Source organism: Coloeus monedula (genome assembly GCF_965178545.1).
Source record: "Coloeus monedula genome assembly, chromosome: 13".
Taxonomy (NCBI): Eukaryota; Metazoa; Chordata; class Aves; order Passeriformes; family Corvidae; genus Coloeus; species Coloeus monedula.
In genome coordinates, this window is record NC_138793.1 from 13231955 (window position 1) to 13259641 (window position 27687).

The following is a 27687-nucleotide window of genomic DNA, read 5'->3' on the forward strand; positions in this document are numbered from 1 at the left end:
TAATAAAAAGAGTCTGCAGGTTTGTACTTGTGGTGGTTTATTTCTGAGGGGACGCGGGGGGGAGGGGCGGTGGGTGAAGGGCGGGGGCTGTTTCGGCCGCGCCGCCGCGGCTGGGCGGGGCGGATGGCGCACGCGCAGTGGCGGCTGTCGCGCGGCGGCCGCGGCCGTAAAGCGCGGAAGGTCAGCCCGGCCTCCCCTGTCCCAGGTGAGCCGGCGCGGCCCCGCCGACCCCGGCCCCGCTCCGCGACCCCGGCCCCGCTCCGCGACCCCGGCGCGCCCTCCGCCGGCACCGCTCCGGGCCCTCCTTCTCCTCCCGGCCGCCCCGCAGCGCGGGGTCGGGGGCGAGCAGGCCGAGGCGGCGCCCCCCGCCCCGGGGCTCCCTGACACCCCGCGCCCTGACACCCCCGGTCCCTCAGGCTCCCGGCACGGACCGGAGGCTGCGGGTGAGAGATCCTCCGGTGCTGCTGCTGGTGGAGCTGCTGCAGCCAGGCCCTGGGGTAAAGCTTGTGGTAAAGCTGTCCCCGGAGGGGCCTCTCCAGTGCCCTGTGCCAATTACTCTGATCACAGACTTCGTTTCCTCCTTCAGGTAAAGGCCTGGCAGCGTTAATAATCAAGCTTATTTTTGTGCCCTATTAACTTCTGCCTTTAGGAAGCATTGCAGAGCATGATCTGTGCCTGATGGGTGTTTCAGCTCTCCTTTTCACTGTTGTGAGGGCTTTTCCAACTCTCATCTGGTTCTTTGCTCATTGTCAAGTAGCACTGTGTCAAAACCAAAGGTGTAATGCTCTGTTCCTATTTAATGATCTAAGTTTAAATTCTAAGGGCAAGGTGGTTGTTTCAGGACTAACTACCCTCCTGTTTGCTCATCAGCTTTCCCATGTCCACTTATACCCGACATACCACGTGATGTATCCTGCTGCCAGCCTTGTGTGTAATGAGACTCACATTACCACTCATCTTTATCTTTTCCTTCCTAGAAGGAGTGGTACTGAGGTAACGCCTGAACACATCTAGGTGGTGCTTTAGGAAAAGTCATAAAGAGCTGCCGGGATGTTTCTCCGATTGCTGTCCGATATCCAGTGGCGGGCAGCTCACCCGAAATGGAGGAGAATGACCAGCTCCCAGCGAAGTACCTCGACTACAGCAGAACCTCATCCGGTTTCCCTGCCGGCACAGGCACAGGTTGTCATCTGTGGTGGTGGAATCATGGGCACCTCTGTGGCATATCACCTTTCCAAGATGGGTTGGAAGGATATAGTCTTACTTGAGCAGGGCAGGTAAGGATTTCTGGTTAAAAACCCAACAAAACAGGACTTCTATGCTGAACAACATCTGCTGTAACATGTTATTTCTGTCTCTTCACCTGAACTAAAGTGAAGACCTGGAAATAGCCTTTTTCCCTGGGGGAAATAAGGTTATACTGAACATTAGTAACAGCACTTACTGCCCCTTCCAAAGCACAGGGCTGCTCTGCAAGGTGAAGAGTATCCCTTGTGTGACTGTGGTGGCATAGCCGTGGCTCAGGGCCAGACTCCCACACAGCCATGCCATTTCCCTCTGCAAGACAGAGAGAAAGTAAGCTTGAGAAAACTTGTGGATCAGGATAAAGATATGGAGATTGTACTGCCATGGGCAAAACACACTTACCCTACGGAGAATTAATTTAAAATAATTACTCTATTTCATGCCAGTTAAAATAGATTCAGGTAGTGAGAAACAAAAACCAAACATTAAAACACCACCTTTTTTTCCCCTCAACTTCACTTCTGCAGTTCAGGGTCTTCTACCTCCCCACAAAGCCCTGAGAAACACTGGGGTGACACAGTGGGGTGTGGTCAGTACTGGGCTCCAGTGTGGGTCCTCCATGGGCTGCAGTTCCCATCAGAACTCTACTCTGGTGTGGGTTTTCCATGCACCACAGTTCTTTCGGGAGGTATCTAGCTGCTCTGCTGTAATCACAGGTGATCATGTAAAACAATGCAGCTGGCAAAGGTGATGAACCATTTAAAGAGAACTAAAAACCCACGTTATTCCTCCAGCCCCTGCTGAGCTCTCAAAGCAGGATGCCATGTGTGTCTAAAGCATTGCATAGCCAGCAAAACTCCAGAGACTGCAAGAGGTTATAAGCAGGCATCACTAAAACATTGCCCTGTAAGCTGGTTAAATTCTCAGATTATTCAGCTTGTTGGAGGATTTAGTACCTGTCTGTAAAACAGCCAAGGCTGTTATGGTTTGGTCGAGCAGATGTGCCCTCATATAGTTGAATCAGCTCTCTGTAGCAGAGCACATAGTTCCTGTTGAAAACTGTGCATCCCAACATTTCCCCTGTTGTTTTAGACATCCCTTTCTGAGGGGCATTCATGTTATTTTCATTAAGAAGTATGGGGGATCCTGGGCATGAGGCACCGCTGAGACTTTAGGGTTTGAGGAGGTGTTTATTGCAGCAGCTTCTACTGTCCTAAATAAGTGCTGGACTGTATATTTGTGATCTGCTTTAGAGCTTCCCACCTGATACTGCCTTCAGGAATAATTCGTTGTGGTTCCTGGAGTTTGTGTGGCTGGGAAGCAGCAGGTTCTTTCTAGCTGCAGAGAGAAGAAATGGGGTATTCGCATCTGAGACCTTGTGAGTGGGGTCCTTCTGAGCAAAGTGGGGTGCTGGGCTGCATTTGCAAGGGAGTGTCATTTTTGCTAGCGTGGAGCAGGGTATGAACAGCCTATTAAAGATCTGCAGTGAGTTAAGATGCTGTGCAGGCTCAATCTGTGCATGCTCAAGGAGAAAGAGGAACACTGCAGTAGCAGAAGTGTCTTACAAGGAGCACAGCATGAGAAAACTGCTCTTCAGCTCTTTGGGTTGTCGTTGAGTAGGGGTGTAGCAACTGTTCCTTACCCAGCTGAATCTTAGGTTGAATTATTGAGAGAATGTAGACATGCTAGGCTGAAAGCAGTAGTGCCAAATGGAAGAATGCATGATGGCTTTAGCAGCAGCAAAGGTGACTTGGAATTATTGTGGAAGCAGGCTGCAAGGGAGATGCTTAAATCGAATTGCCTTGTCTTCCCCTGTCCATGCTGCATGGAGTTGTGTAGGTTTCTGTCTCTACGGAAGCCCTTCACCAAACAGCTCAATGGTTTAGGGACAGTTTTAGAAGGAACAAGAAACATGTACCTGTCTATGGCAGTTGTTACAGAGTGAGAGGGACTTGCTCATACTGTAATCTTCAAATATGCAAGACTCAAAGCCAGGTTAATTTTGATTTGAGGGAAATCCTGCTTCGGAGAAGGGAAAAGTCAGGCAGCTCAACTTAAGTATATTTTTTTTTTTTTTACAAAAAATGCTTTATTTGAAAAATGTCAGTATTTAGGACTCATTAAAGAGAAATTGTCTTGGACTGCAATCTGTTTTCAAAAGTGAGCAAAAGCAAAATCATCCTAGAGGCTGTGTCATCCCTGCATCATCCAACTTAGTGTTGCTCTCTGTGTTGTGGTGAGAAGTTGCTGTGTGGTTTGTGCTGCCAGTGGAGCTGCTGGAGCAGCCTGGTGTGGAGTGTGTACCTGGCAGCTGTATGAGGCCCCTCCCCGCACCTTTTCCTGCAGGTTGGCTGCTGGTACCACTCGCTTCTGTGCTGGCATTGTGAGCACAGCCAGGCCCACGTCCATAGATCTGAAGATGGCACACTATTCAAACAAGCTCTACCAGCAGCTGGAGCAGGAGACAGGAGTGCAAACAGGTACTGAAAGTGTCATTCACTGAGTAATCTTTGGGAAACTGAAGTACTGACACTGAAATATGAGTGTGCTTTTACAGTGTCTTAAGGCCTGAAAGTCTTGTTCAAAAACAATGCATATGGACTTAATCAGATGCAAAGAGATGTCACTAATGTAATCAGAATGGGGAGAAGAATATCAGATGGGCAAACTGAAGGCAGACTACCTGCAGATTGTGGCAGTTTGCATGTTACCTGTAACTTGGGCAGACACGGGGGAATTTTCACAAGGACATGGAAAATATTATTGCAGTGACTGGAGCGAGTTGGCCCATTCTGTGTACTGATTCATTTCTGAAAATGAGAAGGCGGTTAACAGGAACACTGAAGCATAAGCAAAGCCATGTCTCTTACTGTAGTCTAGGCCTGGAAATAACACAAAAAGATTATGTTGAAATTCTCCTTCTCCCTCCAGAATGTTTGAGCATGTAACTGATAGGAAGAACTTGGTCACTGAAAGTTTTCTTCTGACAAAAACTTGTGATCTCTGTCAGACTCAATAGAGGTTAATAACTGTGCCTGCCACTAAGATGAGTACTAATTTGGTGCAAGTGTTGGAGTCACGTAATATTTGGTTTTAGCTGTTGAAGTTTTATTCTTCTGAGTAGTTTAGATCACTTTTTGGCCAGTGACTTCTCTCTCTTAACACCATGTGTGAAATTCAGGGGTTTTTTTAATAAACAGGAGTATATGAAGTAGAAAGAGAACTTTAAAAGAGAAAATTAAATTGCCTTTTTAAAAAGTTCTCTCATGCACTTTTTAATTACTAGCTTGCAAGTGTTTAAAATTATTTGAGGATGTGGGATTTCCAGGCTCCTGAGTAGTGGAAGCAAAAGGTCTGCAATTACATTAAAGCAATGAGTCTGAGATGGAAAGGAATTCAAGCTCCTGTCCAAATCTGACTTGACTTTGGTCATTGTCATAGGGTACATGAAGACAGGCTCTATTTCACTGGCTCAGACTCAGGACCGACTGATCTCTCTGAAGCGCATTGCTTCATCACTGAAGTACGTATGAGCAGGAAATACAACTCAGCTTCAGTGTGCACCAGCTCTCCTGCAAGACAAATGACATCATGTTTCTTATGTTCTGTGGCAGTGTAATGGGAATACCATGTGAAATTATCAGCCCAAAGAAAGTGGTACAGCTCCACCCACTGATCAACATCCATGACCTTGTGGGGGCCATGTATGTGCCAGAAGATGCAGTTGTGTCATCTGCCAATGTGAGTCTGGCTCTGGCAACCGCTGCCTCACAGAATGGTAGGAGCTTTTTTTATCTATAGTGTGCTCCCCTGCATGATAGCTCCCTTCTTTCCATAAAAGAAAATTATGTTCTGCATCTCTTTTGATATTCTAACTGAGCATTGAAGACCAAAATTGCGTTGATTCCGTAAAGCTCAGATTCTTTAAACCCGTTCATTTCTGAAAAAACAGGCTGAATTTTTTTACATGCTGAATCTTTATAGGTTTCCCGGGATAGATCAAGCACCTGTTTGTTGTCCTTAGTGGTTACATATTTCTCTGAATAAGCACACACTCTTTCCTTCCTAGAACTGACTCATAATTACACATCAGAATAGTTAATTACCTACGAAAGAAAAGGTGTGACTAAGCCTTGTGGAGTATTTCATTGAGCACATATGCTTTGGAAATGGGTTTGGAAGTATACTAAAAAATGCCATTTGCCCAGCACTTTGGCAAATTTGGAGTGGTCTAAAAGTGGGAGAAAGGTTAAATATGATAATGGGGTATAAAGGTCATTAAGGATGAAAGTCCGTCAGATTGGAAGAAGCTGCTTAGGGAGATACCTCACTTAGTTTCTTTTAGCCCAGCTTGTTTTTGCATACTGCTTATTGATTTTTTCCATGAAATGACAAATTTCCCATAAGAGAACCAGTCATGCCATCTGAAACTACAGACTTTGTTGCATAAAGGAATTGTAATGGAAAGAAATCCATAGCTGAGACTCTTTACTTTCATGTTGTTGATACTGGGGGTCTGTTTATCACCCAGATTGTCACATGGAAAAAAGTCTGTAGCTCTTCACAGTCTCAGCTTGTACAAATTGTACATGTGATGTTTTACAAATAACAGGGTTTTGCTGAAGAATTACTGGGTCAAGAATAGATATTTGTCTCCAAGAGAAAATAAGCATTTTGGTTGAGTGTAAGGGTTTAAAGCTAACAGTCTGACACCTTAGAAAGAAGGCTCATGGCATACTGACTTTCTGATGTCCAGGTGTCCAGATTCATGAACGGACGAGTGTCAGTCATGTCACAGTCCAGAAGGGTCGAGTGACCGGAGTTGAGACTGACAGAGGGCGGATTCAATGCGAGTACTTTGTCAACTGTGCTGGCCAGGTTGAATTATTTAAAATTTTCCTCTTGTTTCTGTTGCTTAAGAATATGTGCACTTCCCTTTGGTACTTTTTTTGTTTTCCTTTGGGGTTTTTTAATGGTTTGTGCTTTGGCTTGGTTTACTGGAGTAGATCAAGTCATATTACTCAGCAGCTTAGCCCGGCAGGGGTGTGAAGGAGGAAAAGCAGTGCTTGCCATTTGCTGAGCACCAAAGGCTGGGTGTTAACCTGCTGAGCAGCCCCTGCAGCTTATTGTACAGCTCCGCCCATGGTCTCTCTGCTGGGAGCTTCACCCTTCTGACAGAAAGAATTTTGCATTGGCTGTTAGGGAGACAGTTAAGTCTCACCCTACCCTCTTATCTCCCTCCCCAAAAATTTGTTTGCTTTTACTCCTTAGTGTCATGTCTTCTCTGCTGGAAAATACGCCTGACAATTGCAGTTTCTCAGCTAGCAGCAACTGTCTCCCTTGTTAGTAAAGGGTCTTAGTACAGGCACCTAAATGCTGACTATTCTGCTTCTAGATGCTGAACTTGGTACTGACTTAGGTCTACAGATCTTAATTTGCTTTCATATTGTAAACTGGTACCTCTTAGTTTTGAGTTGGAGCCCCACTTTTCTAGTTCTTGTGTTGGGAACAGAAAACCAGTTTTTATCCAAAACAATTCAAATTCTAAAAAAAGAGAAAAAAATCCTGTCTGTTTAAGGTCTGGGGGTCTGAACCAAATCTTACTTGGTCTTTTATGAAAGCAAAATCAGAGAGGTGACCTGTGCCTATGTCCTGCTTTTTTTTCCTGGAGCTGGTTTTTCTCTTTTCCATTCTGACCTGTGCTTTTTTGATTTCAGTGGGCCTATGAGTTGGGCCACTCTGGGGAGGTACCAGTCCATATCCCACTCCATGCCTGTGAACACTTCTACCTCCTGACACATCCTTTGGAGAAGCCTCTGTTGAGCAGCTTACCAAGTAAGGATTCTTCAGCTCTTCTCACTTTTCTTGGTGAATTATACCTGCCTTTCCAAGGTGACCTGTAGTTTGTGACAAAAAGACCAACCTTGGGCTATTGGTCCTCAGCTCATTTGGGATTATGAAGTCCTTCTCTCTGAACTGCTCTGAATATTCTTTTTCAGTGGTAGAAAGAATATCTTTCTTTACTCTTGGGAAAGCTTGTCCTGCAGGAAATTATTTTCAGAATTCATCAACTTAGCAGGAGAATGACCTTGACTCTAGCTTGAGTAGTAGTTGTGTGTGAGTCTTGGATTGTTGCATTCGTGGGCTGGAGAGTATGCTAGCCTTGGCACTGTGTTTTCCTTGCAGGCTGCTGGCCCCAAATGGCCCATCTATTCCTTTCCTCCAACTGAAGCTAAGGCTTTACAATGGCATTTACATGTCTATGAGCTGTAGGGGCAACCCAAACACTTGAGGTAATTGCTCCTCCCCCATGTTCTGGCTTTTGGATCTCTTTAAAAAAAGCCTTTGTGTTTGAAAACTGTGGTTGTGAAGTAGAGAGCTTTATTTACTTACTCTCAGTTGTTAGCAAGATTTTCTGCTTCTAGTGAGTAATGTATATACTGTCCAGGGAATTCAGATCTCTGGCCAGAGTCCAAGTGCTTCACTTTTATCTGACTGATTAAAACCCTCGCATGTATATATATATGTATGTATGTATATATGCATATATATAATATATATATATATATATTCTCGGCTTTTTCCGTACATGGCAAAAATTGCTATGGAACATGTCAGGTGGAGTAACATAAATACTTCAAGTTGACACTACCAGTGGAAGGAGCAATCCAGACCTGACTGCTCGTCCTCACTCCAGTACTGCCCACCTTCTTTGTGCTGGTGGCCTGCAGTAAGCTGGATCTGTTAAAAATTAGCTGTTCTTAGAACAGGGAGAGAAAGAGGGGCAGGGAAGGACATGTCTTGGTGGAACGTCTGATCTTGGGTGCAGTTTCAGTGGAACCAAGCCAGTATAATAGTTTATCAGTGCCACCAGGAACCTGAATCCCTCTTATGTCCTCTCACTCCTGGGAACACTGTCCTGCTGACTTGGGGCTCCTCAGGTTCAATTTGGTTTATTGTACTGTCCAAAAGTTAATATGCATGGCTGTGGTGGGAGCTAATGGTTTAATCTAAACTGGCTCACCAGGGTGTCACCTGAGAACCAGAATGGTCTGACAGCGTGGGGCTTGGGGGACTGAGACTATCCCTTCTCATGTCAGGAGACTGCTGGCTTGGCCTGGCATGTCACCAGCCTCCTGTTGTTGGTGTTTGTGGGACAACAGCCTGAGACAGATATCCCTTCTCTCAGTTCCCTTCCCACCTGTTTTCTTCCCTTTGCAGCTGTTTTCGACCCTGATGGCAGGATCTACATACGCAACTGGCAGGGTGGCATCCTCTCAGGAGGCTTTGAGAAAAACCCCAAACCTCTCTTCACAGAGGGACGGAACCAGCTGGAGATCCAGAACCTTCAAGAAGACTGGGATCATTTTGGTATGTTAGGGAAGAAAGGTTCCCACAGCAGTGTAACACGTGGCTTCAGCAGAAGGCAGAGTTCACAGCAGTGCAAGCTGTCGTTGACTTATGGGAAAGACAAACATTCTCTCAAATTCACTCATCTCTTCATATGTCAGTAATTTGCTGAAAAACCCATTACCAAGGGCTGCAGTACCTGAAGGGAGCCTACATGAGAGCTGAAGAGGGACTTTTGACAAGGGAACCGAGTGCTAGAACAAGGGGGAATGGCTTCCAAATAATAGAGGGCAGGATTAGATAAGATATTAGGAAGAAATTCTTCCCTCTGAGAGTGATGAGGCACTAGCACAGGTTGCTCAGTGTTCAAGCTCAGGTTGGATGGGGTTTGGAGCAACTTGGTCTAGTGTAAGATGTCCCATGCCCATGGCAGGGAGGTTAGAATGAGATGAGCTTTGAAGTCCTTTGCAACGTAAACCATTCCAGGATTCTGTGATTTCTGTGTAATATTTAAAAACACCCACTAACCCTCAGCATGTATTAACTTCCTCTAGAGCAGCAAGGTACTACATCAACTTGCCAGTGCTGCTCTTCCATTTCAGTTGATTTTTGACTGTCAGTGCCACATGCTGTTCCTCTTGTGACGCAGTAGATCAACACTGTTGACCTGCCACATAGCTGTGGTATTTTGTTTCTGCAGCTCTCTTCAGCAGGGACTGACAAGTGCATTTCTATCAATGGCAGTTGCTTTGTGGACAGAAGTTGGTATTTTGGTTTCCCAGACTGCGTCCCACCATTGACAGTGGTGGTTTATTATATTCCAACTGTTCTGTCTTTCTCTTCCCATTTTATTTGATTCTGTTTTTATACTCCATGTGTACTTTTACATGGAGGACTCTTTCTGTAGGAAAGAGCATAGCATGGTCTGCGAGTCCCTTTCTTTCCCAGCCACTCCTGCCTCTTTGATGCCTGGTAAGTTGGTATGTGCCCTCTCATCTTCAAATTTGCCTTATATTCAGGAATCCAGTTTTCCCTTGTGTCAGAGCTCTGTGCATCCCTTGAGAATGCACATGACTCTAGGCATGGATGGAATTTCACTGATTTCTTTCTTCAGTCATAATGTGTTCTTCCAGCTATGCTTCAGGTTAAACAGAATAATTTTACTTTTATTTCTGAGAGATAACCATACTGATACTGTAGAAGTTTAAACTCCAGGGGATGGAGCCAGGATGGGGTCTCTTTTCTGCTGGTATATGCTAGAGGTTTTTAGATCCCTAGATGCCTACAGACTTGCTTGAAGATACTAGCTTCAGTAAAGTGTTGCTCAAGCTCTGCACCCACTTCATATTTGGTTTTCATTTGGCTGAAATGAAGAGGCACTGCTTGCTCCTACCTCCAAATTGCCCAAGTTTCCAAAGGAGCTGCATGCTATGTTCCAGCATTGCCCTTTCATCTGTTCAAATGTGCTGAACAGTTGAGCAGAGTCAGAGCTTACTCAGGCAGTATTTGATCCTTTTCTGGGGCTGCAGTTCCTGGGGTTTGAGCTCTTGTATTACTGCTTTGATCTTTGTCGTTGGAACACCTTTTGATTTTAAAATAGGCTGTGGAGTTGCTTAAATTGGACTGGGTATGAGAACAAATACAGCACTGATCTCTCTTTTTATCAATAAAAAAATAGCCTGTAACTACAGGCTCTCACTCTGGAATTCTAATGCTTGAGAGAGGTAAGAGAAAGAACAGGTCAGAAAGACTTTCTGTTTGTAACTTCTTAGGTAATGTGAAATCCGATTATTTTACTGCTTGTGCATAAAGCTGAGGAGTGTTCTTAGGGCTGAATCTTGAAGGCTTTTATCTGGAGTACTAAGTATCTGGAGTAGTAAGCAGAGTTAACTTTTGGGCAAAAAAAGCCAAGTAGATATCTTATCCTTTTATTAATGCTCTCAAATGTCAAACTGTGAAGAGTTGCCGAAGGACTTTTCCAGCGTGACTGGGCAATGAAGCAGGGAGGAAATTCAATGAGGATAAATGTGAAGTGACACAAGTGTGTGGGGATGGTCTTGTTTTCACTATGCGACGTGATGGGCTTTGAACAGACCTTGCAGTTGTATTAGTTCTGTTCTGTGAAGGCACCAGCGCAGTAGCAGTCAAAGCAAAAGACAAGTTAGGAATTACTAGGAAAGGAGCAGAAAACGCAGTTCAGTATGCAACACTAAATCCTTGGTTTGCCAGATACTAGTTCTTATTCTAGGCTGTTTCCAGAGGGTATCATAGGACTGGAGAAGGCCTGGTGGAAGAGCAGCAAGAGACTGATCAAAGCTTGGAATAGTTTCCAAGAATGGAGTGACTTGAGTGGGCTGGGGAAAGGAGATGACAGAAGGGAAATAAACAGAGGTCTCTAGAATCTAGAATGAGGTAGGCTGGAAGGGGAACTGCTGATCACTGTCTCTTCTAATGCTGGAAGGCATCAAAAAAATCAAGTGTGAGTTTTAAAACAGAAGGCGGTGATTCCTCATACAACAAATTTTAACACATGGAACTCCTTGTCTCTGTCTATTGGATTTTTTCATGAGGCTGGGGAAGATTGGTCTAATACTTAAAAGAGAGATCAATTTAGGGGTTTCTAAATAGAGAAAAATATACCAGATTTTTAGGAAATCCTTTGAGCTGATGGTAGGTGGAGGATCGCAGGGTGCATGGGACAAGTGTCATATAGATTTGCCTGTTCATACTCCTTGCTAGATACCTATTTGATATTTGTTCCTATTGCTTTCCCTAACAGAACTGAGCAGTGCTCTTGCACTGTTGAAAACAGTACTGGGCTCTTGGCTGTGGATCAGTATGGCTGCTTTTATTGTATGCTGTGTGATCCATTTTGAGTAGTGTGATTCCAGCAAGAAAACCATTTCTCCTGTGACTGTATCAAAACATGGAAGCAGTTTCTGCCTGAAGCAGCTGAAATATGTTGAGACTGAAGGCTGTGACTTTTTGTCTCTTTATTGTCTTGCATCCTAGGGCCACTTCTGAGTGCCCTCCTGCGCAGAATGCCGGGTTTGGAGGCGCTGCAGATCATGCAGTTGGTGAATTGCCCAGAGTCCTTCACCCCAGACATGCGTTGCATCATGGGAGAGTCGCCCGCCGCGCGGGGCTACTTCGTTCTGGCCGGCATGAACTCAGCTGGCATCTCCTATGGTGGAGGAGCAGGCAAGTAAGTGGTCTATCACTGTTGTGTGTGTAAGTAAGGGTTTAGCCAAGAGACTGCTCAGATGATCCTTCTGTTTAGAATGTTCTGGTTGGTATTTGTCACCTCCTCTGACAAAGATTCCTCTTCCGTTTCTGACTTGAATGAAGGAGGGGAGCAGTGGCTGTGTTCTGATTATGTTCTCCTGTGCGTATTTCAAATCTATGTTGGATTCTCCTCCTGTCCTGCACACCTCTCCTCTGGCATCACATCTCAGTGAGCAGCTGGGGATCAAGTAAGCTTCCTTAAAGCTGTGTTGGGGAGGTTTAGGTTGGATATTAGGAAAAGGTTCTTCACACAGAGGGTGGTTGGATACTGGAACAGGCTCCCCAGTGAAGTGGTCACAGCACCAAGCCTGCCAGAGTTTAAGAAACATTTGGACCATGGTCTCAAGTACATAGTGTGATTCTTGGGGTTGTGCTGTCCAGGGCCAGGAGTTGGACTCAGTGATCCTTGTGCATGCCTTCCAACTCAGGGTATTCTGTGATTCTATGATTCTATAACTGGTGTGATTTTTTTTTTTAAGTGATAAAAGCTTAACAAAATGTGTATTTCCTCATCTTCTGTGCTTCATGATCCCCTTTAATATATCATTTGATTGAAGTCTTTAGATCATTCAAGTTGACACAGCAGTTAATTCCTGTGAAAGCAGGGTGAATCTGTTGCTGATGAAACACCATATATGTGATGCCTGTGCTGACAGTAGTTTTAAGACTGTCCCCTACAGTAAGTTAGGTGTGGAATAATTTCCCAGTAAAATCCAGTTCCTGTGTTAATGCAGATACTTGGACAGGCATTTAAGTGTGATCTCAGCAGCAAAGCTGCAGAATGATAATTTCTCCCTCTGATTCCCATTTAGTTTTGGTGATCCAGCATTCCTTCTGCCACACAGCCTTCTTAACAAACTGCTTGCTTTTCATGCTGGGTGTTAGTATCTGCATTTGTCTTCACTAGTTTGTCTGTTGTCTAATAATTTAACTCACCAGAGAAACAACTCATGATTATTTTTCTGTTGTCACATGAAATACAGAGAATCTTTGCAGTGAGGTTCTCTTAATAATCAAAATAATTTCCGAAGGTAAAAGCACTATTTGTCCATTCGTTTCTACAGCCCCAAGATAAACAGTTTGGCTTGCTAATGTAATTTTTCATGATCAGCTCCAAACCCCTTTGTTTTGCTGTCTGCTGGCTGTGAGCAGAACCTTCTGCTCTGCTAAATTCTGAGTTGCCAGTGTCCTTTAGCTCTGGAGAATGCCTTCCTCCTTCACTGCTGGAAGTGTAGCTAAACATAACTTGGCTGTCACCTCGTGCTAAATGAATGCTGTCACCAGTGGTTTGTGGCCGAGCCTACACCAGGCACTGAAGAACAACAAAGCAGAAGCCTCAAACTCCAAATGAAATGTGCTTGCACTTCCTTTTGTATCAGAACCCAAGGATATGACACAGTGTCAGCCAGGTTACCTGTCCAGGCTCCGGCTTCAGTTGGCACATGTCCTTAACTTCCTGCTGCCCTGTATGCTTCATCCTAATGGACAATTAGTAGTTTAGAAATCTGGTAGATGCATTTTATAAAGGGAAACTTCCCAGATTCTGCTAGTGTTTAGAATACCATGTTACATATCTTCTCTCTCCCTATTGTAAGAAATTCTCATGTCCAAACTGCTTTGCTTCTGACTTCAAAGCTACACTCTTTCCCTGAAGATGTTGGCTGATGTCTTAGTCTTTATTTCTTCCATCAGGTACCTGGCAGAGTGGATGGTAAATGGGTATCCGTCGGAAAATGTCTGGCCTTTGGATCTGAAACGTTTTGGAACCCTTCAGAGCAGCCGCACTTTCCTCCGTCACCGTGTGATGGAAGTCATGCGTAAGTGAGGTCTTTGCATTCAGCTCTGGCCAGGCTGTCTCAAGATTTTCACTTTGCTGCACTGTCTCTCCTCTGCCATCATTCTGAGAAACATTTTCCTTCTTGACCTCCTTTGTGGCAATACAGCTCCTTCCAAGGAGAAAGGAAGGGATGAGGGATTTTTTGTCTGCCAGCATTCTTACTCACTTTTCTAAAAGAATGCTGGTGGTACCTTGCTCTCCGCTATTTCTGTGCTTTGCCTCTGGTATAGGGAAATTTGTATGTATCTCTGCAGGATTCCAGCCTAAAAAAGCAGTGCCAGGGTCTTAACTGGGAATGTTACACTGTCTCAAACATTGTTATTCTTTGCACATCATTACAGTGTGGGAATACCTTCACTTCCAACTTATGGCTGGGTGACCCAGTTATGTTGCATAATTCAGGAAGTCTTCATAGACATACTGCTTTCTCCTGTCAGAGTTTGCGATAAATACCTTGCAGAATAGATTAGAGATGCCATTTTTCTTGTCTAAAGCCACGCTTTGTTTCCTCCAGTTGTTTGACTATCTGCCATATTGTCTGAATATTGTGGATGACTTCTGTTCAAGTTCGAAATAGAAATATGAAGTGCTCCACAAGTTGCATAACAGGAGCAATTACTTGAATACCAAGTCTAAACTAAAAACATATGTTCGGGTGAAAGCAGAGAAGTTCAGTAAACCTCTTAGCCCTGCTATATCTGGGGAATAAAAACCTTATGCTGCTTTGACCTTCTTCCCAGAAAAAATCACTTTATACTCTGGGCATTATTCTGCAGTTGCTTTCCAGTACAAACCTCAGTTCTGATAGCTGCAGAATCCCTCTAGTTTTTACAGAGTGAGCACTGTATACCATTTCTGCAGTGTTATGTTCCCATTCTAATCTAGTCTTCCCTCTACCCTCTCTTTCAGGAGTGCCAGTACAAGATACTGCCAATAAATATATTAAATTATTAGCTATGAGGCAGAAATGATGGAAGTGTTCAGTAAGAGATATTTGGCTTATCTTCAATTTTAAGCTGTTTCTGACCTATGTAGAATCTTAACATTTATAAAGTAGTATTCAAACATCCTTGAGTTACTACTCTCTACTGATAACCAAGGAGGATGCTCAGTGTTTATTAGGATAACTTGTTTTCTAAATAAAAATATTATATACTAGCTGAACAGATATAGAAGCCATTTGGAAAAGCTTCAATAATTACAAAAGGCTGAATTGCCGTTATTTAAGGCAAATTAGATGGTCCCTGTAGCTGTGGGCTGCCTACCCCAGCATTAGCATTGTCAAAATATCTGATATAGTGCACTGCCAGGGAAGAATCCTGCATAATTAATGCTAGTCAGCATGACTTCATGAAAAATAGAGTTTTTGTTATATTGCAGAATTGTCATGAGACCATAAGTATCTATAAATATAAGTGTTCTGTGCAAATATTGTTACTCTGATTTTGAAGAGCTATAAATGGATCAAAATGGATTTGTGGCTTTTCAAAAACAGCAAAAGGAAGATTGGAGCTGTTTTGAGGGAGTTCTATTAATGGTTCAGATATTAGTAAGTACTGATAATCTGGAAGAAAAGTTTAGATAAAGATAATCACTTTGCCTAATAAAGGATCTTTATGACCATTGCAGCCCTCATGTGTGATCTGAAAGTTCCCCGCTGGGACTTCCAGACTGGCAGGCAGCTGCGCACTTCACCGCTGTACGACCGCCTGGATGCACAGGGAGCCAGGTGGATGGAGAAGCATGGATTTGAGAGAGTCAAGTATTTTGTCCCACCTGGGAAAGGTGAGATCATATTTTCCTCTGCCTAGTGCTTCCTGGTTGGTCTATGTAAGGTCTTGATTCATCCAGTTTATTAATTTTTCCTTCAATTCTTCTTTGTATTAGATCTGCTGGATTTGGATCACAGCAAAACCTTTTACAAACCAGACTGGTTTGATATTGTGGGTTCTGAAGTCAAGTGCTGTAAGGAAGCAGTTTGTGTTATTGACATGTCATCTTTTACCAAGTTTGAAATAAGTGTAAGTACCTAGGAAGGGACCACCTGGTAAAGGTGAGCTTTAGTTTATTATTGCCTGCTTTTGCAAAAAAATCTGTGTCCTATTGAGGATAGATAGAGGAAGTCACACTGTATGGCCAAATTCAGGTTGTACCACAGTATTAAGCACAGATTGGATTTTGTCTGTTAAGGGCCCAGTTTATAGAAATACCAGCTTAGTCTATACATAGAATTTGACCTCCAGCACTGTGCCACTGTTGTATCCTGTTACGCTTGAGACGTCAGTGTCACTATCATCACAAATTGAAATAATTTGGGCCAGGACGTTGATGTGATCTTAAGCTGCCCCAGTGGATTTGTTTTGCTCAAGCAGCTTGTCTGACTTTCACTTCCTTTTGATTCATGTAGTCCACTGGAGACGAGGCCCTGGAGAGTCTGCAGTATCTCTTCTCAAATGACCTGGATGTGCCAGTTGGGCATGTTGTGCATACAGGAATGCTTAATGAGAAAGGAGGGTATGAGAATGACTGCAGCATAGCCCGGCTCAGCAAGCGCAGGTGGGTGTGCAGACAACATCTTTAGCCATCATCCTTTGGGTGTTTGAGCCTTAAAGGACTTCCTCATGAAGATCTTAAACTTCTGTCACCACCCTGAACTAAAACGTCTCAGTTCTCCACCAATATTCCTAATTCAGTAAATCAAATGAAAGGGAGCTTCTGAACTTACAAACATTGGGGAAAATAAGCCTTTTTCTGGGATTACAGATGAACATAGATTTCCTCAAAATGTTAGACCTTCAGATGTTTAATTTCTTAATTGAGATACAAGTTGTTTTTAGCAATCACTGGAGTTTATTAATTTAGGTAACCGTTTAAGTGCAAACTAACTCCTGACCAACGTCTTTACTGGAATTGCACATTGAAAATACTACTTTTTGATTATTTCAATGTTCATTGCAGTGTATGTACTCTTAATTCTCATTTCTGCAGTCTCTTATCATTCTTTTTGTGCTCTCTGATGCAAACTGACATGATCACAGGATTTTATCCTTAGACTCACCAGTTTGGGCTCTCTTTGGCATCTAATAAAAAGCTCTCTCATTTTTAAGAACTTCATGGCCATGTCCCAGCTGAGTGTTGGATTTATTTTTCTGGATGGTTTTCTATGTGTGTTTTGCACAGTATTGGTGTGAAAGCATTTTGTTGCTGCTCTTTCAGTTAGAAACAGCTTTTCTTTCTCTTCCACTTCTGTCTGCATTCATGTATTGCTTTAAAGTATTGTCCTTCTCTATGTGAAACCAGTAGCTTCCCTCCTTGCCTAGTGATTTCTACAGACGGTATCTCTGTCAGTGATGTACTTCAGCTCACAGTTTGTGTCAGAGACACACACAAGCGGCTCATTTTCCCATATCAAGTGGAGTTCTGTTTTTCGAAGCTGTTAATAATAACCACCATTGTGTGTGAAAAGACTTTTGCTAAAACAAGAAGTTGCTGTGAGAACCATCCACTCCTGTCAGTAGAAAGAATCACTGGTGGTGAAGAGCTGCAAGTCCCTCCTGCAAACCAGTTGTGACTTTTGAGATACCCTGTCAACTTTCTTCAGAACTCCCTGTGTTCCACATCTAGTCACTTCTTGTCACCAGACCACTGGTAATGCTTGAAGTGTGGGATTTCTTTTCATGACAGATGTGATGGCATTGATCCAGAGACCTTAGCTGTGGTTTTCACAAACCAGCTTGTTTTGACCTCCCGTTAGCTTGGAAACGGCTGAATGGCTCAAGTAGTTGATGAACAAAGAATGAACTGATTCACTTTGTGGTTGTTCATTCATTGTTTCTTGGGTTTGATTTATCTGTTCCAGCTTCTTCATGATTTCCCCCACTGACCAACAAGTTCATTGCTGGGCCTGGCTGAAGAAACGCCTGCCTGATGACAGCAACCTGATCATGGAGGATGTGACCTGGAAGTACACAGGTAAGAAATCACTGAAAGCAAACCTCCTCAGACAGCTCAAAATCACAAATGGTGTCTCATGCTGCATGCCAGTTAATTGCTTAAAGTGCCTGGAGTTGCGATTTAGTCTCTTTTCCAAATATTTGGAAGAAAACAGCAGTTTGGAGACTTTCTTCTGGCAAGCCATGAGCAGGAAGACAGCATTCCTTTACTGTGGAGAGTTTAATGACTCTCTCCTCTGTTCTTAAATGTACACATACCTATTAATTCAATAAACACTAAGACTTCAGAAATTGGAGCACACATGCATGTTAGACACCAGGCAAGACTTCTCCAGTCTTATCCTAATGCTGTTTTGTTCCTCTCTTTAGCTCTTAATCTGATTGGCCCCCGTGCTGTGGATGTCTTGTCAGAGTTGTCCTATGCCCCAATGACTGCAGAACACTTCCCCTCTCTCTTTTGCAAGGTGAGTGACTGTGCTTCTGTCCTCATTCTCCTAGGTTTTTCAAAGCATGTGTGAAAGGAGAGGAAATATGTTTTGGGTAATTAGAGGAGAACTAAGATTTACAGGAAGGTTTACTGCAGTTACTGAGCTAGGTTGGTAAAGAACTCACTAGGCTCACTTGTCTTTGGGTTTGGCTTGCTAAATATATAGGTGAATATGCATTTATTTTCAGTATTCCTTTCGCTGTAGACTTGTCGCCATTTGATATCTTGACATATTTCATCTAATCATCTAATTCATCTAATTAAGCTGTCAGAGGGGCAGCTGAGATTGGGGACTCAGGCGTCATTGTCTCCTGTCATGTTAAAAAGCTGAGCGGATAGCTGCTATTCAACTTCTGTCTTGTATCTAGAATACAACCTGTGTTCTGACCTAGTTCCAGGGCTTATTGCCAAGTGTCAAGAGATGACTAACAAGTCTGGATAATGGGACATCACTATTTGAATTCGGGAATTTAAATTCGTTGCAAGTATGTGTGTGTGGCAAAGGGGGAGAGAGGGCTGGGCAGTGTGGATGTGTTACGCATTGTGCTCCTTCTGGATCTCTGTGCTGTGTTCCAGTTTGGATGATTTCACCCCTCTGATTCTGCAGGAGATGAGCGTGGGCTATGCTAATGGCATCCGTGTGATGAGTATCACTCATACAGGAGAACCTGGCTTTGTGCTTTATATCCCCATAGAGGTAAGAGTGCACTGCAGCCTGAGCTAATTAAAGCAGTTGCTTGCATGCATAATTGGAAACATTTTCCAAGTTGACTCCAGGTGATGAGATGTCTGGTTTGCCCACAAGAAAGCTGCCTGCAGGCAGCAGGGGGAGTTTCCCTGCTTTATATTGCATTCCAGTGGGGCAGAGCTCTTGTGCTCCAGTGGCAGGGGATAGTGACATTCCTGGTGGTGTCAGATGCTGCTGCTCTCTCCTGGTGCCAGTCTGTGTTTCACCCTTCCGTTGCAGTACGCCCTTCACGTGTACAACGAGGTGATGAACATGGGACAGAAGTACGGGATTCGGAATGCCGGTTATTACGCGCTCCGCAGCCTGCGCATTGAGAAGTTCTTTGCATTCTGGGGCCAAGACCTGGATGCTTTTACTACTCCTATGGAGTGTGGACGCGAGTTCCAGGTCAAGCTGGAAAAGGTAACCACCTTCTGCACTGGGGTTGGTGGGAGAGCAGAACTGGACTGAAAGGCTGCCAGCCAAGCAGATGGATGTGTTTTTATGGAGCTGTGTGCAGTAGCTGTAACATATATTCCTGTACTTCAGAAGGCTGCTAGAAATACAAAAATGCTCTGTCTTCCTCCTGGGCAGCATTCCCAGTGACCTGTGCCTGGCACTGCTTATATGTGCAGTGCTCAGTGTGGCAGAAGGTGCTCTGTACCTTACAGATGCTCAGAATTCCTGCTTCTCCAAGCTGTTTTCCCAATCTGATGAAGCAAAAGCCAGCCTGTGAACCCAGTGGCATTTAATGTTGTTAAATATGAGGCTAGGCTCCAATAACAGGTGTTCTGTATTTTTACTAAAACAAGGAAGTTCGTAGAACAGAGTTGTATCGTGCTTTTGTGGTAGCAGGTGCTGTTGCTATCAGTGGCTTGTTTTGTTTCTTCCATCTTTGCATGAGCCAAAACAAATGCTTGTATCAATTCAAGAAAAGAATATAGTGACTAAGGATACAAATTTCACATTAGTTACAGTTTCCCTCTGATTTATAAAGCGGGCTAGACTTCTGGAACAAGAAAAATGGCAAAAACTGGAATGGAGACATGGTTTTCACTAGAGTGAAAATTAGAATGATTTTTTTAAAGACCAGCTTCACAAACATTTCTGTGTCTTTTAACATCTGGAGCAACAAACATGACAGAGAAGCTATCTGAGGTGGGCTTCTTGTGTATGGAGGCAGCCCATTTTGATAGAGCATAAGTTCCAAGTGTAAATTGCCCTTGTGTTGGCAACCTGGTCTGATACAGCTCAGCAGCTGCCACAATTTCGGTCCCTCACATCAGCTGATGCTCCCTTTTCCCCACAGGGAATACAGTTTCTTGGCCAGGAAGCGCTGTTGGAGCAGAAGCAGAACGGGGTGTACAAGCGCTTTACCATGTTCATTCTTGAGGACCATGACACGGATATGGACCTCTGGCCCTGGTGGGGGGAGCCCATTTTCCGCAACGGCCGCTACGTGGGCAAGACCACCAGCAGTGCCTACAGCTACACCCTGGAGCGCCACGTCTGCCTGGGCTTCGTGCACCACTTTGATGAGAAGACAGGAGAGGAGCTGGTGGTGACGACTGACTTCATCAACCAGGGAGAGTATGAGATCGACATTGCTGGGCAGCGCTTCCAGGCCAAAGCCAAGCTCTATCCCTTCAGCTCCCTCTTCACACAACGGCGCCGCAAGGATGAGGTGGAACTGAGTGGCTACCAGAGGGAGTAGTGCTGAGTAGACTAGACCCACCCCTTGTCCCAAGCTGGAGTCTTCTCCCACCATCTTCCAGCCCTTTCTCCTCATCTCATATATTTCTTTCTTTTCCTTTCTTGTCTTGCAACTTTTAAACTTTTTTCAGTGTGTTACATTTTGTATATTTTAAAACTTTAATTTTCAAGCTTTCCCAATCCTGTCTGTCTCCCTCCTTCAACCCTTGCCAGGCTGCCCTGTGCCCCAGTGGTTGAAGCACAGTGCTGAACATGCAGGGATGCCTGTGTAGGAGTGAACCACACCAAAGGCCCTGGCCTTCTACTGATGGGAAGGGTTGGGGTGAACCCCTGAGGACTGCACCCTTCCTCTCTCCTCTCCAGCAAAAGGCATGGGACGGCAGGTCTTTGCTGCTTGTGGTTCAGGTGGTGGCTGACCTCACCCTGCTCTCCACATACCATGTTGCAGAGGGGTCGATGTGTCGATGCACACAGCAATAGAATGATCAGCTACCTCACTGGCATGAGACAAAGCATTGTGTGAGCACAGCCAAGAGACAGGTTTTGGTGTTGTCCAGCCTGTCAGTGCCCTCCTTTGTCCACCATTTCAGTTTTTCCCTAGCAGGGAGTCAAATAGATTTAACATCAGGGTATTGAGATGACAGTAGCGCTGGTAAGTTTGTTGGTGGTGGGATTGGATTTTTTGTGTGGGGTCACTGAAACTAAATGGCCTTCTATAAATACAGTCAAAGATCAACATGTGTATTTCAGTTCTATAAAGGAATGTTGTTTTTTCTTATTTATTAGCAAGAATACTGATTTCTAACAAGGACAGATGTTAGTGTTTAATGTTAAATGGGGGTGTTGAAATGCTGCTTCTGTTTAAGCTGCACAATACACAGTCTCTTTGGGGATTGTCTTTCACTTTGTTTATGTGACTTGGTCAAACTCATCTGGCAAGGTTCATGGAGAACTTGCGTTGGTTTGGGGAACTTGAGCAGCAGGAGGGGATATTATCTTGTAGTTTTAGCTGCCCGTGGTTATTTTGAAATTGTGGGAAAAGACACAGCATTTGTGTCACCTATGGTGCGAGAAACACTGGGTTTTCTACTGATGGTGAGAAAACATCTCAGCAGCTCCTGCTGGACTCAAGAAGTTGTCTTCTGTTTTCCTTCTCAAATCTGTTGCACTTCTTTGTCTCTCAATAGTACCTTGCTGAAGGGATTGAATAAGGGAGTGAAGGGAACATGGGAGTGGGATTATAAATTGCTTTTCTTCAGCACTGCTCTTTGCATCTGGCTTCTCATAGGGATGCTCCAGATGGTGCAGCTGGAAATTCACCCCTTCTTCAGGTGTCAAAATGTGCCAGTTCAATCACTGATGGTAAATGGTAAAGAAATGGGGGAATGCTGAATTGCCTTGTGCATGTTTGCATCATCTTCATGTTTTGAGCACAATCAAAAACCAAGACTCTTTTTATTTACTTGAAAAAGGTCTCTTACATGTTTTCCCTGCCTCTGATATCACATACTCCTCATGGCCTTTCTGCTTCAGCATCTGTTGGACTTCAAACACAACCTTGCACTGATGTCTGCCCTGTTAGCTGTGGTGAACACTTTCTCTATGGTCTAGAACCATTTTTGGGCACTTTATTTTCCAGTTAAATGGTGAGCATCAGTAGTGTAAACATGAGCTCAAAACCTTCCCTGGTTCTTGTTTTAAGTTTGCTTTCTGCTGCTTTAGTTGCTTTAAGCTGTGCCTTCAGTTGAGTCTGTGGCTGCCAGTTGAGGAAACTGTAAGGGAATTTAGGATTTGAGCATATGGTGTAGTCGGTTGAATGTAGATGTCACTTCTCTGAGCATGCGTTCCTTTGTCTGTGGTGGGTTCCACTGGAGTGTGTGGCTTCTTCCAGGATTTCAAACCTAGTTCTGAATGGACATGCAGAATTTTCCAGTTTCTGTAAAGGAGTGACCGCACCAGGGCAGCTTTTTGAGAACTCGCAGCCCAGAGCACTCTGTGTTGCTGCTGTAGGCGGAGATTCCGCCTGCTTGTCATTTCTTCCAAATTCCCCTATTACTGCTCTCTGAATTGAAATTTTGCCTGGTGTGTTAGAATTAATTGCTTAAATGAAAGGTTCATAAAGCATCTAATAGCAGTTTAAACTCTATAATTACTTCTTGCATATCTTTTCTGCTTAGAGAGATACCACAATCCCACTGTTCCCATGCTGGATGTGTACCAGGGAGGACCTTGGTCCTTCTCCATTGTTTTTATGGGACACTGCTTTGCCTTCCTTATCCAGGAAAACAGGCATTCAACCAAAGAAAGTGTTTTGTATGTGATACTTAGGATGTGGAGCAGCCCTTCTGCTTAGGGTTCTTAGAGCTTCTTAGAGCAGCCCTTCTGCTTAGGGTTCATTGACCGTTCATTGTGGCTGAGTAAGGCACAGTACTTCTACAGGAGAAGGCAAAGTATAGGGCCAAGGTGTGCTGAAGTGTGTAATGAAACTGCTGAAGAGAGATTTTAGCTCGAGCTGTTCAGTTCTCTGCAGAGTTAGAACTAGTTAAGACCAAACTGGAAAGCTAGCAGCATGTTACCAACCACTCGTTCCAGCCACATTATGTTCCTCCTTGTGATTATTTTTCCTTTTCCCTAATTTATAGGCGCCTGTTAGTTCCTCAGGCAACTTTTCATACACGGGTGTCTCTTCTCCAGCAGTTCTGACAGTAAAATTGTGTTTTATGAGCTACTTTTGTCATTATGTCTGCTAAGGTTTATTTTATGTCTGAAAGGTTTATTTTATGTCTAGATCTATTGACTTTTCCATACCAAAAATAGAGAGTGGAAATAGTTTTCCACCATGATGGTAGATATAGCAACACTTCATGTAACACTGTGTTTGCTGTTTGAAACTTGGGTGGTTTGGTAATTGTCAGTCTTGCAGCTCATTAACGCCTACTCTGGCCTTCACTGCTATGAATTCTGTTCTTGTTTTATATCAGAACCGGAGAGGTCTTTGACTGCTGTTAGGCTTAGTCTATTTAATTTCTGGTGTGGCTATTTTTAAACATACAATGTAAAGAATAGTTTGCCTTTACCAGCTTGAACACCTGTCAAGAGGACAATTGAATCACGTTTTAAAATAGTGATACTGATAGGAGGAAGATCCTTCTTGCATAGTGTTTTCATCTCGAGGTATTAAGCAGTGATGTAAGACTCTAATCCCTTTATCTGATGATTAGAGTGCCTAAAAAAATAGCAACAAAATCTGTTGAAGAGTTACTACCTTTAGTACACCTTCAAATTAGGAAATTAGAAATTAGATCTTTGAAGCTGCTGTGGCACAGTCTTAACATCTAAAATGGTAAATAACAGGGACTGTAAAATTCTGCATCCTGATTCTCATCATTAAAACTGCCTTAAAATGCTTTTTGCTAAAATGGTGGTTTGTTCTCCTTCTGCACGGTAAGACTATGAACCTTGGATTGGGAAACACAAAAATAGCATCCGTCTCTGTGGCAGTAGAAAGGGAAATGGCCTCATTTTGTGCTGAAGCTGCAGGTCTGCTCTCTGCACCTCGTGTGTATCAGTCACAGGGTTGTTACCAGTTCTCTGGGTCTTGCTGTCCAGAATGGGAACAGCCCTGTGGATTCCATTCACACAGGCATCATTGGAGCCAGTGAATCCATCTAAATGTGCATCCATGGGAAGGGATGGCTTGCCCAAGTGCTGTCTGGAGTTGCGGGAACTTATGGAAGATGTAGCAATTCTTTCCATTAAATGATTTTTACAGAGATATTATGTTGTCTTAACATTGCTGTGTCCTTTCCTAAGTTCTCATGTTTTGTTAGTCCTTGAGTGAGTACTGCAAGGCTTGAGTAAAAGCAGTACTAGAAAAGCGGAAGTCTATTGTTCATACTTAACGATCTGAGGATACAATAACAGTCTATTTCTAGAATTATGTTTTCTGTTTCACGAGGATGTGTTACAGTCATTTTCACATCCGTCTTTGCCAGACTTAGTTTCTTTTTGTTTTCTCCAGTATCTAGATTTGACAGGCCTTGTTGGACAGTGTCTTATTTTGTGGCAAGGAAGGGAGGCTGTGTGAGACTTGCACTGCATCTCCACATCTTGGTGTAAGCTTGGATTCCTCCTTTCTACTGTTGCATTTGAGTTGCCATCAGTCATGTTGCTTTTCCTGTAACACCTCCAAATTCCAGCCTCTGCTGCTGTAGAATTTCTCAAGCACAAAGTTCTTCTCTTCCTTCTACCTGATGCTTTGTCATCAGAGCCAGCTTGGCTCTAGGTCTGCGTCTCTGCATCAACTTAAGTTCTTCAGCTTTTAGATGGTGCTGATACCAACATCAGAACTCCCAGGCGGGTTTGTGGCTGCTGTAAATCCCATCATTTAACCCTCCCTTTCCCTGTGCCAGGATTTTCCCACAGTCCTTAACACTTCTTTAGTCTCCTTCCTCAGGTGGCTCAGTGCATTAGTTCCTTTTGCCATCAGAGAGTGAGGCACGGCAAAATAAAAACTGGTGGAGGGATGGTGGTGTGGCTAAGCTGAGGTGGAAGGAGAGGTGCAATGAAGGTTTGATCCTTTGCTCATTACTCAACTCCTTAAGCCCAGCCTTGGAGAGATGATCAGCCTCGATTCCCAGCTCAGGGAGCATCTTCCTCTGCAGCCTTAGTGCTGGACAGGTGGGAGCCATGGCTTGAGGCAGAGTTGGGACAGCATTAACACTTGTTTCCCAGCACACATTTGCCTCTCATTGGGATGAAGGAAATGGTGCCACACAGGAGAAGTGGGACTTGAAGTGCACTTGATTGCCTGGAACACTTTTGTCTCCCTGGCACATCCTTGCAGCTGTAAAGGTACAGCACTGACATCACCAGCCTCATCCTTCCAGCACATTTGAACCAGAATGGTGACATTTTGGGAAGAGATCTGTAAAAACGAGGTAGTTTCCGTGTCAGGGGAGTGGGGAGTTGCTTGCAAGGGCAGAAGTCGTTTTTATTTAAAACACAACTCTTGTTGTGTATCTTGGCTGCTTATAATGTTGAGGAGAATGTTTGCAACCTTCATATTTGTCTTCCCAAATGAGTTTATTGTAATATTGGGTTAGAATAATTTCTTCCCATTTTGGGATGTTTTCCTGTTTTAAACTAACTTTTCTTTAATTGATTGTTTGGATTTCTATTTTAAAAAAAGGCATTCAGTCATGGAATGGAATAGAACTTGGGAAAGGTGGGGGATTGGTATCATCTGATGACTTCAAGCTGTCACTAAAAAGAATTTGAAAATTTTCTTTGCACTTTAAACTTTCCTTAAGTATTATGGCTGTAGCAGTGTGCTTATAGCCCTTGGCATGAGTAGTCCTTGCATTTTAGAGAGGAAAAAAAGACTTTGAATATTTAAAATGCCTTAAAGCTTTAGGTGAGGTGTTTGGGCACTGGCTGGGCCTGCCACTTGATTTCCTTCCTGGAAAGCTGTGTGCCCAGAGCTGGTAATTTTGAGCAAGCACTGGGGGATGGTGGAAGCTGCCGTTGCAGTATGAGACTGGAATTTGTATGGAGCTGAGAGCCCCCGTGCCTGTCCAGCTGCTGGGCTGACACCTTCCTGTTTGTTTCCCCCCCAGAAATGTATTTATTCACTTTTTCCTTGTGGTGTAATGGGTTTTCTTCTTTCTCTAAAGAAGCCTGAGCTGGTGTAGAGTACTCTCTGAGCATCCTGTTGCATTAATGGGAACAAAATTCTCTGCCTGAATGCTTTCCTGCTGTACCAGCTGACATTTGCAGGCAGGAGTTGGGAGGAGCGGGAGCGGAGGGGATCTGCTGCTGCTCGTAGCATTTGCTGAGATGGCTCAGAGACTTCTCGTCTCCCATTTGTCTCAAAGCTGAGCTGGATTACTGATGTCAGGCTGGCTTCTGGATTACAGCACAAACCAGAGCTGCTTTGCAGGTGTGGCACGCTGGGCTGATGTTGTTAGAGATCCCATCTGCTTAGAATAAGGAATCCCAACAAAGAGGAGCAGTACGTTACAATGAGGAAAGTGTTCACATTAATATTTAGTGATTTGTTAGTACTGGTAACAGTTGATCTTCCCAAATGGATTCTTGACACCTGCTACAAGCAGAGCAGATACTTGGGAGTTGTCAGCCATCCCAGCAAGGACCTGATCCATTTTATGTGTATTGAGAAAAATCTGTGCTGTGGCCTTTCACTGTGGCTGAGGTTTTTTTCCATGCTCAAATTCCCTCCTTTTCCTGTAGTGGGACAGATCTCACTTCTTCCAGTGTAACCAGAGGCAGATTAATATCTCTGAAGTCCTTGACAGGTTCTCCTGCATATCCTGGTCAGGCTTGCAGCAGGACACTCATCCAAACCCGCCTTCATGCTTTTGTCTCCTGAGACCAGATTTTAAAAGGGCTGGGAAGATTTCTGATGTGTGCTACTGCTGGAATTTTAAGAACTGAAGTTTGAACCTGTGAAAACACTTTTCTAGTGCCTTACGCTTGTGAATGTTGTGCAATGGATGTAGCTGAGGTGGGACAGAGTAAGGAGCAATGTCAGCAGCATGGTTCCCCATCCACTACGGCCGTCTCCCTCTGCCCTCGTAGGGCCCTGGCAAGCAGGTGCCAGCAGGTTGTCTCCAGCAGCACAGGGAGGCTCTTTAATCCCTTTGCAGTGTGGGGTCAGAGAAACCTCATGCCAGAGCAACACTCTGAGGGGAACAGTAGTCTCAGCTCTGCTGAGTTGGGATTTGGAGGGGTTTAGCAGAGACAAAACTGCTCTGATTGTCAGACCTTGTGGCAGATGTGGACAGTTGTTCTCAAGCGCACAAGTCAGGGTGAGTTTGCTGCTCTCCACTGAGGCCATGTTGTCATGTATGCTGTATTTATATCATGCTTGATTTCATTTCATATTTTGGTTGGCTTAAATGTTGCTAGGTTTGTATATTAATAAAGAGGCATTTTAACTACTTCTGAATTTTGCCATTAGTTATGCAAGAGCCTTGTGTGTCAGAATCCAAATCCCCCTGGTTGTTTGGGTGGGATCCTGCAGGGACACGAGGCTCGTTGAAGGGTCCAGCCCTGGGAGCTGGAGCGA

The 27687-nt window shown here is 44.1% G+C and overlaps 1 protein-coding gene across 2 annotated transcripts; it reads left to right on the forward strand.

Moving 5' to 3' along the window:
• The first annotated feature begins 154 nt into the window (after window positions 1-154).
• On the forward strand, window positions 155-27559 carry PDPR (pyruvate dehydrogenase phosphatase regulatory subunit). Of its 2 annotated transcripts, none has more exons than XM_082290050.1 (18): window positions 155-586; window positions 978-1277; window positions 3592-3725; window positions 4687-4768; window positions 4860-5023; window positions 6002-6123; window positions 6963-7080; window positions 8467-8616; window positions 11608-11800; window positions 13573-13697; window positions 15347-15502; window positions 15605-15738; window positions 16125-16273; window positions 17577-17689; window positions 18040-18134; window positions 18765-18854; window positions 19125-19307; window positions 20194-27559. In XM_082290050.1, exons 2-18 carry the CDS (start codon window positions 1051-1053, stop codon window positions 20596-20598), a joined length of 2640 nt encoding a protein of 879 aa, XP_082146176.1. In that variant the 5' UTR covers window positions 155-586; window positions 978-1050; the 3' UTR covers window positions 20599-27559. The 2 variants fall into 2 exon arrangements, with proteins under 2 accessions (XP_082146176.1, XP_082146177.1); XM_082290051.1 differs by having other exon boundaries at window positions 981-1277.
• The last annotated feature ends 128 nt before the right edge of the window (window positions 27560-27687 follow it).

Bases quoted from the DNA above. Each gene is read 5' to 3' on its own strand.
- PDPR (XM_082290050.1), top strand. From the start codon at position 1,051: ATGTTTCTCCGATTGCTGTCCGATATCCAGTGGCGGGCAGCTCACCCG. The intron at 3,726-4,686 runs GTACTGAAAGTG...TCATTGTCATAG, and splicing joins GGAGACAGGAGTGCAAACAG to GGTACATGAAGACAGGCTCT. The intron at 13,698-15,346 runs GTAAGTGAGGTC...TGACCATTGCAG, and splicing joins CCGTGTGATGGAAGTCATGC to CCCTCATGTGTGATCTGAAA.